Source organism: Acanthisitta chloris, unplaced genomic scaffold (assembly GCF_000695815.1).
Source record: "Acanthisitta chloris isolate BGI_N310 unplaced genomic scaffold, ASM69581v1 scaffold17111, whole genome shotgun sequence".
Taxonomy (NCBI): domain Eukaryota; kingdom Metazoa; phylum Chordata; class Aves; order Passeriformes; family Acanthisittidae; genus Acanthisitta; species Acanthisitta chloris.
Window position 1 is genome coordinate 44,294 of NW_008657815.1, and position 11,733 is coordinate 56,026.

The window sequence follows — 11,733 nt, forward strand, 5'->3', positions numbered from 1 at the left end:
ACTTACATACTTGTTCTGTTTCCTCCTTCCCCAAACACTTTAACTCCTTATGGGATTGCACATGGGAAAGAACAGTATTGAAGAAAGCCTGACCACCAACCTTCACCTCTGTGGTTCAGGTACATTTCCAGGGTGCATTCAGTTACTTTCCAGAAAGCAGAAGTTTAAAACAAAACAGAAAAAAAAAAAGTACTGACAACATATAACCACTGTAACACTTCAACATCACAGCACATTAAATGAGTCTTGTCTAAATTCTCACAGAAGGAATCAATATTTTAATTTGAATGTAGATCTTTCCAATCATTTTGTGTTGGAGATATCCAATTCTCTCAACTTATTTTCTTTTACATGTCACAGAATGATAAACATAGTTTTGCTTGATATTAACTCTATTTTATGCCTAATGTTCATATCCTATGGATAAAAGACACTGTAGAAATATTATGTATTATTATTGTTATTTGTAGTCATTTACTGGGAACATTAATAAAAATGTATTTACTAAGAAGCACGAAGATTAAATTATTTTTAACATCCTTAGCATATCTTAAGTGCACTAAAGCTCATATCCAATGGTTATTGAAGTCAATGGAAGGATAACTACTCTCTTCAGTGGCCTTTGGACCAGACTGCAAAGCATAAAACCCATTATGAATGTGAGTGGTAATTTGGCCTACGCTTAAATAAAACTAAGGAACAAACAACTAAGATCAGACTTGTGCATCACAATCTGAACGAGCTCAAGCATGTAGTGTACTGTACTACCTGCATTTAAGACATAAGGCATAACATTGATGTTTTTACTTTATTTCCACAACAAATTCAGGGCTCTCACGAGAAGCAGAGCTTTCTTGACAAGCTTGGATACCAGCATGAAAAACACAAAACCCAGTCATAACTTCTGGTTGCTCTTTCTTACTTCCAGATTGGGGAAAATTTATACCTTCATATTCTGGATAATTGGCTGATTTCTTAAAGGAAGCCTCTGTACACCTTATTTTCTGAACAGCAAGCTGAATTACAATTTTGTTGCTATCAAGGAAATGCAGCATTTTCAGTATTCCAAGGCATAAATTATATGCCTGGTTTACGACTGAGGGCTAGTAGCTTTCCCCGCATTCTAGGCTTCTGTTAATTTAGGAAATGTACACCTTCCTGCATTTACTTCTATTTCTTTCAGAAACTATCTGTAATAGAATCCTACTGGAAGACTAATTTGCTTGCTAGCTATTGCATTATAGCTTTACAAAGAAAAGAACTAATGCACTCAAACTTACAGGCCCAATTTACAACGGTTTTGTGAAAATTTGTATGAAACTTGAGGCTTCATAATTCATTCACTTTCTTATGCCTCATAGTTAAAGTAACCTCCACGGATTAGAAGCTGAGATCTTTTTTATGCTAAGCTTGAAAAGCATGGAGGGGCTTTACCTGAAAAAGATAAATCATTTAACATTCACCAAAGGCTCCGCAATGGAAATGCTGCCCATTGGGTTCTCTTTCTCAAGTCGAACTCTTCTGAGGCAATTCCTTTGAAAAGTAACAAAAATACTCCTACTGTTTTCTTTTAAAACACTCATCTCTGAAACTCTTTACTAATTCAAAACATTAAAAGGTATCAACAATTCAGTAGTAAAATTACAGCTTCTCTCAGGAAAACTCTGACGTTGCTTTTTCAAGTGTCTGTTGCAGTAACACTGCAAGTCCTTCTCTGATCCCTTCTGCAAAATCAAGCATGAGCAGGTTGCATAAGAGTTCGAAAGCAAGACCTGCAACCCACTTGCATTAAAGAACAACACAGTTCTTGCTGCCTGACCTTGCCACAATAATACTGGATGTCATCACGTTGTCAAAGGTGTTGTTTCCCCACATGAGACAGTGGAGCTTCAAAAGGAGACTTTTGTCTTTTAATAAGCATGTACAACTGTATTTTATACACCCACAGAAGTAAATACCTCTTTTCATGTAAGTGCACACATACATATACTACAAAGAATCAATGTAGGAACACGCACTTGTCCAAAACTAGAACAAACACCTACATTTAATTCGACAGAGGGAAAGAAAGATGCTGTAACAGCTTCAGCAGAGAGATGATAGATGAAGGCAGATACTCCATACATCTCATAATGCACAGTGGCAGTAAGCTCCATGAGAGAACCTGAGCTCCTTTCTTTGAGCAACTTCTAATATTCCCAGCCTTAGTGTGATCTTAAAACAGCTGCCAGTTGTTCAGTCTTTAAAACATCAAAACCAGCAGTGGTGGTATTCCTTAACCCCAACAGTCCCTTCTCTGGATACTGGTGAAGAAAATGAGGAAGGAATGATAAACAAGTAAGGACACTAGGTCTGGGAACAAAAGAAAACCAAACCAAAACAAAAAAACAAAACAAAATAACAAAACCAAACAAACAAAACACAAAGAAAAACAAACAAAAAAAAAACAAACAAAAAACCAAACAAAATCCCCAAACAAACAAACAAAAAACCCAAAACAAAACAAAAACAAGGGATGCTTTCTATTTCCTGAGACTTGACATTCCCAACCCCTCCTTTGTCAGTCTAGTCTCTATTTTACACCCCCAAATCTTTCAGAAATGTGCCAGCCATACCACAAGCTGATGCTCATTAGCAGAGCTAGTCCACATGAGGATGTGGACCTTGTGCCCACCACAGGCCACAAGATTTTGCTGGGCAGTGTTTTATCTCACTCCGCTCCCACTGAACACAACCAGAAGACACAAGTGCAGCTTGTTGTGTGCACAAGGCCTTGAGTCTCACACAGAAACATCTGTTCACCTCAAAATAGAAAAGAAATTCAAACTGAATGTGCAGGTCATTTTTTTCTCACCTCATGGCCTATTCATTTAGAATAAATGCAAACAAACCCCTGAATTTAGTTTTGCACTTACTTAAGAATACAACTCACTACATACCCACTAAGAGTTAGATTCAGCTTTGATGAGTTCCTTGGAAACTGTACCATGGCTGGGCCTTAGCAATGCAGAACTTACAAAGGAAACACTGGTCCATCACTTGGTTCTTTTTTAGCCCTATAGTGTAAAATGTAGGCAAGATCTAGATTTCCTATTCAGCCTTGGTTCTCCTTATTTCTCAAATTTAAGAATTAACTATTAACTATTTAATTACTTTTGCATGCAATTTCCTGTCATTTTTTATCTTTCAAAATTTATAATTATGATGTTTTTATAGGGTGGTAATATATTATGTTTTACTCAATCCCACAAAATTTACAAATTTCTCTGCTAAGTAGGTGAAAACCAACTTTAAAAAATTGGCTCAGAAAGATCACCAGGATAATTTCTTCCTTCTTAGTTGTTCAGTTTTTGAAAAAACGTATGTTCTGTATACACTTGGTGCAAATACACACTAAACAAATCTAAAATCAGATATTGTCATTCTTATGATACAATAGACATTGGTGGAGCATGCTTTTAGTTCCTGACACAAATTTTGCAGTGCTTTGCATGCTAGTCTACCTATTGAAATCCAAATGACCTCTTGAATGAAGAAAAATGTATGACATGCAGGAAGTCTCAACAAAATCAGTTCATAGTAAGTTATTATTCCGTAAAGATGCTAAAATGTCATCCAACACAAAAAGAGTGCACTTATCAGATTTTTCTCAAAACAAAACAAAAAATCCCCTACAAACTGCCCCGGTGCATAGTCCTTATTTGGCTGAATAAGTCTCTGTCATGGATGAGTGGAATGCGCTTCAATCAAAAGAAAGAAACTGCAATGTGTTTTATTGAGGCAAAATTATTTGACAGACGTCAATAAATTCGATGGAATGCAACAAAGTTTAACAGTGGTTTAAGGTTCAATACGTTTGATGGCACGGTTCATCTTATTAATTGCTGCATGGAAGAAACATACAAGGGAAAATTGAATTCATATGATTCACACAGAGACCAGGGATGAAAAGAGGACCCTCCCATTGAGTCACAAGGTTCAGAGTGGACTCCCTTGCTTTCTAAACTCCTTATGGAACCTGAACGTGGCTGGATCCAACCTTAGGGTCAGACTTGGTCAATAATTGAAGTTTAATGGAATTATCCATACAACATTTCTAACAATACTGAGTAGCTACACAGACCTGTAATGTTTCGTGCAATTAATTCAGCATGCTACAGTCATTTACGAAGGATCTGTCAGGGGTAAGGGATCCCTCTGCCTTGGATAAGGAAGGAATCCCTACCCTTGAGAGGCATCCCTGCTCAAGTGGAGGGTCACCTGGTGTGCAGTCCAGCTGCACATCAGGGAGGGATCAAACTGGGCCCATCCTGATGGCAATATTTATAGGGTGAAGTAGTTGGCTGCTAGTCAATAGCACAGATAAGATAAGACATCTTTGTTTTAGCTCGGATATCTTGTTCTCTGCTTTGGTCATCTTGCACTTCTGGTTTCAAAACCACCTTTCAAAATACTTTGCAAGACATCTTCACTCCCTTGAATGTGAGCCAAGGACTTCTCAGCTGGCAAGTTCACCCAGCGACAAAAGGCCTGTTGCTCCTTAGCCAGCCTAAACCAAAGTTCAGCTAGGAGTCGAGTGTATCCGTCATACTTTCATGGTCTATAATTATTAGACACCATTTGATAATAATAACAGCCTTTTCTCCTCTTTTTTTGGGTGATTTTCAAAGAACCCTCATCCTCCCTTACAGCTGCTAACAATGTAAAATAGAAAGATGAAGTGGTGGCCTTTCAATGGATGTCACTGATTGGGAGGAGAAAGAGATATGGAAATTTACATTCTGATGAATTCTTCAGGGAATGTCTTACTGAAAATCAAAGCAGCAGAAATCATAAAGGGGGACATCCCTTGGTGATGAAAATCTCAGGCAGCAGAGCTCCTTAGAGAGAAAAAGACTTGTCATAAAAATCCCTTTCATACCCTTGTTATGTTCCCCAAAGATTCAGTCTCCCAAAAGACCTCTTTGGATGCTTATGATTGCACAAGAAAGCTTATGCACCCATTATTTATAGAGAGGACATTGGTTTTAACAACTCAGATATATTTTGTTCTTAAAAATAAAAGGCCTAAGTGCTAGCTTTGTAGGTACAAACCCACTTGCAGAAATATCAGCTGCACATACTTCTACTGCAGGACTTTGCTATGGGTTTAGAGGAAGAAATCTTGAACTGGACTGTAACCAAAATCCCCAATTCTGTCAATGCCAGCATGCAAAGCTGGGCAGCACATTCAGTTTGCTCTGCTGTCATATGCTGATTTGTATAATCAGTGTATTCAAGAGTGTAAGTACCAAGACAGATGCTATACTTCCATTTCTTACAAGTGATGAGTAGCTTTATTTGCATTTTTAAAAGACATTCTGAAAATGCAAAACCTAATGATGTAATTTACCTTGTAGGGCTCCCCAAAGAGGTTAAAACCTGAAGCAAAGAGATCTTCATCTTGCTGGACTTCCTGGTTTCTCCTCTCCCATTCCTTCCGTTTAAGTGCACTCCGGTCTTGCTCATAGTGACTGAAGAAAAGAAGGATCAAAAAGACATGTTATTTTCCCCACAACTTAGTTACATGTTCATTACTACCAGCAATAGCAGCAAAATCTTAGAAACAATGCAACTCCCAAGGACAATTCTGAAAGAAACAAACAGCCACTGAATAATTTTCCCAAATGTAAACTTGGAATCATAAAACTACACAAAATTTGCCAGTAGGACAGTTAGGACACTTCTAAAATGAAAACAGACAAAAATATCCTTTTCAAATTACAGAACATTATGCCAAATAATAAAATGTATCTTGATGTATTTGTACAAACTCTGTAAAATGCATGTGCCCATAAAGCATGAGTCTGTGCAGAGAAAGTAAATGTGAAGTCAAGGAAGCACAGCAACATCTACAAATCCATTTAACATCCATCCCAATGCTCCAGTTCAGCATCATGTGATTTAGACCACCTAATTCTGTCCCACTTCTTGTTAAAATGTATATACAGCTTCATTGTAGGTGTCAAGGGGGGGTTAACAAGTGTTTTTGTAGCAGCAGGCTGCCGGAAGAGACTTTAGGATAGTTGATTCCAGTATCAGATAATTCTGCACACAAACACACAGAAAAGGATCTAGCACCTCAGTGCAGCAATGGTGAGTGGCACTTATCTGTGTATTGGCTTACTTTGTGCACCTGCCAGACCTAGATGACAAGCTGAGAGACTACATTCACTTCTCCCCTGAATAGCGCTGAAGTACTTTGGTCTCTTGGCTTTGCAAACTACCTCCTGCTCCTCTGAGGGAAAAGATATAATTAAAACCCTGAAGGAGGGGGGAAAAATAGGAAAGGAAAGAGGAAAGGAAAAGATGCATGCTTCAACTTGCACTGACAACCTCTCATGTGACAAGCATTAAGGGACACTTCTGTGCTTTCAACCCGTATTTGATTTGTTATGAGTCTTTTGGCTCTGCTTTGTGTCAGTTAATTAGCTACCAAATTCCAGATGACAATCTGAATAGCAGATTCAGTCTATCCTGATGTTATCTACAGTAAGCAGTATTTCTGGACATGCATGTACACATCCATGCACAGCCACTATGTGCAAATGCTTACATACAAACATACATATTACAGCTGTAACAAAGAACAGTTAATTCTCCTATCTCTGGCTAGAATGAATTAAATCTCCATAGAGATCCACTGCACTTGGAAGATAACCAAATACCTACAACTTTTGCCTTTTTAGCTCAGCATGATGTTGTATTGAAAGCTTCACACCGAGAGATATAATGAGGAATGAACTGCACAGTGATGAGGCTTTAACAGTGTATAAAGTCACTGATTTCTGAGTGAAACCACAATTACTAATTTGAAGCACCAGCTAATTAAAACCACAGCTATGTATTTAGCCTCTTGTTATACCTACTGCAGTTTATAATTATGAGGACCTCTTTATCTACTCAATTAAAGTTCTTATGATTCAGGCAGGTTGTGTTTGAACCTGCAAGCCCTGCAGAGAGCACAGGAATGCATATGTCTGTTGCCTCATGACTCCATGTATCCTTACACTCATATACTTGTTTTTGTACAGGGAAGGAAAGAAAAAAACAGGAAGACATGTCACAATGAGATTCCTAAATAAAAAATATGAATTAATAATTGGTTTAAACAATTCAAGAACACTCAGACTTGGATTGAATAAGGCTTGATTATGGCTTGTAAACTGAATGTGAAGCCACCTACATAGGCTGAGCTGCATGATTTCCATCCACATTTTCCTTTTAAAAGTTAGAAGGCTGAAAATATGCCACATTTTGTTTTATTTAATTTATTAACACCTCCTGATGTAGTGACATTCCTAACACCACCAGCAAGCTCCAGAACATTGTTATAATCAAACCTGTCATTTCTGCAGGAGGTGTAGTACTGTTTGCTGGTTTCCTGAGGGAGATGGAAGGGAAATTGTTGTAAGAACAGTCACTTTACTATTCCACAGATGACCACATTGCTGACGCAAACAAGCATGAAGGGGGGCACGAGTACCCTTTCCTTTTATATACGAAATCAAGATTATAATCCACAAGTATGTGAAGAAGTCAGTGCAAGCTGCTTCCCAAATTGGTACCCAAAGATGAGGACGAGGTTGATGTTATCTCTCCCCACAACTTTGGAATAGGGAGGTAGTTTAGCCCAGAGATAATCCAGCCCAGGAACAGCAGGTACACACTGTATTCTCCCCTCTCATGGGAGATCTTTCCAGGGATTTCTTTGGCAGTTTGACCCATAGACTGTGGCTCTTGCAGCAAGATCAGATCATTATAAAGTTATAAGCCCAGTCTTGTGAATCTAGCCTAAGCAAGATTTTATATCCTGCATAAGTAATCTTTGCTTATGGGAGCAGTTCTATCCCAGGCACTGCCAGCATTCACTTCAGAAAGAATTATTCATGAAAGTTAGAGCTGCATTTTACGGCTTCCCATAGGCATCCTTGGCCTGGGGTTTCAGCGTGAAATCCTGGGTCCATTCAAATCAAACTGCATTTGGTCACTGAACCCAAGGATCACAGATTACAGCACAGACCATATCTCATCCTTCATGTGAAGTTCCAGCACTTGGTTATCTAAAAGTCAGCTCTGGTCACAAGTATGCAAAGTATTTAGGGAACCAAATGAGACATTATGCCATATCCTATCTGAGAAAAAGCAGCCAAGGCCCTAAGACTATTTAGATATGTTTTGTGACAAATTACAAACCCACAAATTCAAAAATTATGAAAACAGCAGTGGCATAATTCAAAATGGCATAATCACTTTAAACGACATTATCTTAAGCCAACACAGTTAACAGTAAAAGGCTGAAAAATGGTGTTTTCCAACACAACACAATGAAGTATTTCTCTTTTAGTGTGTTTATGAAAGGTATCTATTCCAAGCACCCAAGAGGTGAGCACAAATGGGTTCCTCATGCCCTCAACCAAACAACATTTACAGACTACAAACTGTTAGCATCTGTGTTACAACACAAGCAAAGCCCTAAGTGAATTGCTACCTCTGCATCAGTCCAAATCTCTCTGTCATATATTCTCTTGCGAGAACAAAACAAACAAAAAAAAAAAACCAAACACACACACGCACAAAAATTAAAGCTTCATTTTGTGTTTTCCACTGACACAGCCACATGACAGCCTTAAGTGTGCAAAGCATCTACGCAGGAGGAAGTGGTTGCTCATCCTGTCAGGTCCATTACTTGGCTTATTTCTCTGCAAATGTACTTTTGTCATGGGAATATTTGACAGGGCACTGATTGTGGCTACGGGAAGTCAAATATTGTAAGATCATACACAGATTAGGATAACAATTTATTTGGGTTCCTTGTAATCCAAAGAGGGTGCTGATTAGATCTTAAGGCTGCAGTGCACTGAGAATCTAATGGGATGCTCTCCAGAAACTCTTAATGCAGCCACAATGCAATCTCTGGGACTTATGTTTAATTTTCAGCTTAACTAATGTTCTGTGAAATACAGATATGTGATTAGTGGTGAAGGTGTCAGTGAAAACTATAGTCAAATACCGTGAGGAACATCAGAGTTCAGTCTGTCTCACTACTATGTGAAATACTTCATGACTCCTCTAAAGCCAGGAGAGCAGAATATCACAATACAGACTTTAGCAAACATTTGTAAAAAAAGAGATTTAGAAGAAAACAGCTGTAGGCCACGATATTCACTGTATCTGAGAGGGCCAGTTCCCTAGACACAACTATTGTGTGACAACGCAGTTTAAATACATGAGCTCTATTGTTTTGTTACCACTTACTAGATTAATAATTGAATTTGAATGTACATAAATCTGAGAAGATCAGGAATGGTGAGATGTAAGAATGGCACAAGAGCACAGGAGACCACTGAACTACAAATTACCAGTGTGCTGGATACGGCAGAAAGAATAGCAAATACAACTGTATTATTGTTTTGGTATGTTTAACATTGTGGCAGGCTGCAAATGCATTTTGAATAACAGCATTTCATACTTATTTCTTTACAATGAGAGCAGCGTACATCCATTTGTCATTCTGCTCAGCTATGGACACCCTAAGGGACAGCAGTGAGCTGATGCACTGTGACAGGGCAGGTGCTCAGCAGAGTCTGCTGAGTGTCAGTGAAGCCTGTGGAGCTGCACCCTTCACCCTCACTGAGGCCTATGGTGGCTGTGAGGACAATCCAAATCAATCTCAATCTCTGGAGAATGGAGAAGGGGAGAAGGTGGCTGAGGCAGGAGGAGGTTATATCAAGTGAGAAGATAACAGACATTCACATAGGTTTTGGATTGGAATCTAAAAATGCGGATCTGGCGATATGAGATAAAAGTCAGACATGCTGGCTACAAAAGGGAGAACTAGAAGGAGAATAAAATTTGGGGCACTGGAAAGGACAGTGAAATCATCTGTGGTGAAAGTGAGAGGATGTGGTCCAAAAGATCTGGAGGAAAAAGAAAAAACCTTTTAGGACAGACTACAACAAAGTAAGAGGTTAGAGGGAAGAGTTAAAGGAAAGCTGATGAAATGAGACCAACAGCTAAAGGCTGAGACCTAGCATTCAGGGTTTGCTTTCAAATTTGTGCTAACTGAAGCCACAGAAGTCTCCCAAAGCACAGAAGACTAGGCAAGGCAGACAAGAGCCTGAAAGACAGGAGAAGGAGCAGAAGAAAGAAGTCAGACCAGACAAGTTTGAAGGAGTAGTCTCTGTGATATTAAGAAAAAGAAGAAAAGAGAAAAATGATCAAACATTTAATGTTGCAGACAAATCATGAATGAGAACAGAACACTGCTCTGTTGATTCAGTCAAAACAAAAAAAGCCCAGTAGGAAAAGAATCAATAAAAAAGCTGGAGCAGAGAGGCTTTATAGCAGTGACAGGGTACATCCACGAGGATAAATGAATGACATTCAAGAAAAACAACATTTATCCACAAGATAGGGAAGAAGCAGTTGCTGTTCTCAATAACATGTCTCAATTCACAAAAATGCACACTATGATCAAATCAAACATTCTGCTGTACTACTTCCAACCCCCTTAAAATATCGGCTATGCCTAAATGATGAAAGAAACTCTCAAACTGAAATGTTTGTCATTTGTGGAAACGAGAAATAAACACAAGCTTCTAAACTAAGACACAGTGGATATAAAATGATATCAATTTGAGAACTGAAAGTCCTTTCCCAAGGTTGTTTCTTCATAGTTTTCACTTTGCCCACAAGCACTCAGGAAGTTGGAGAAGTAAACTCAGAAACTGGGCTTCCTCGAAAACTAACTCATATGCCTGCACAAGGCATTAAACATCCCAAATCAAAAACCACTCATGAATATATTTAACTTGCATGAGAAATTTATCTCAGGTCAATGAGAATATTCCTCATGCCTAAAGTACATGCTTGCTTTCCCACACCAGGGCAACCCTTTTTCAGTGTGAGTTAAAAACATAAAGCAAAAAGCATTTCACCTGATAATCAAACTAGGTGAAAAACCACTTCTAGCAAATACGTTACAAAGAGAGTTCACCTCTATGTAACTCCAGATTTCTCTCACCATAACTGCACCAATGTCATGTGAAAGCAGAGCACCACAGAAGGAGAACAGGCTTCCTTCATCTGCTCAGATTCTCCCTATATAAACTCTGGTATTTCATACAGTTATTCCAAATAAAAAAAAAAAATAAGAAAAAACAGCCTCAGGTCTTAAATTTCGTTGCAGGTCTTAAAATGTGTTCAGTAAATGAGAGGAATTTCAAAATCTGATTCTTAAGCAGATATATGGCCAACTTAACATATCTTCCCTGCTGATCTGCAGTCTTTGCTTCACTTAATGATAAACAACAAAAGCCGTACCACACTTAAAATAGCAAAATTCCTCTTCCTCTGTTTATCACTACTCAGCTTGCATCTTTGTCCTGGTTATTTTCCTACATGACAGAGACCAATCAAGTCATGATAGAATAGCCCTGCAACTTCTCACTATCTTTCGTATTTAACATTTACTTTAATGTTGCGTTCTTCTTCATAGCATGAATAGTTACTGAAAATATCTAGCACGGAATGTATCTATCACTGCACTTCAAGATAAATGATTTATTTTAAATTATAGAATATTCTGTCTTTGATGTTCAACAGTTCTGTAGAGAAACACTTGAGATGGTCACTGGTTATCTATCCACATGAGCTAAATCTCCACAATTTGCATTAAAAACAATGGCATTC

The 11,733-nt window shown here is 38.3% G+C and overlaps 1 protein-coding gene across 1 annotated transcript in view; it reads right to left on the minus strand.

The window, feature by feature from the left end:
* LOC103811883 (AF4/FMR2 family member 2-like) overlaps positions 1-5,513 on the minus strand; it is a gene marked incomplete at both ends in the record, with an annotated part of 8,285 nt that extends 2,772 nt beyond the window's left edge. Inside the window, one exon of the mRNA XM_009084882.1 lies at positions 5,393-5,513. Within this exon, the coding sequence (XP_009083130.1) occupies positions 5,393-5,513 (121 nt within the window). The remainder of the gene's footprint in view (positions 1-5,392) is intronic.
* Between the last annotated feature and the right edge of the window lie 6,220 nt (positions 5,514-11,733).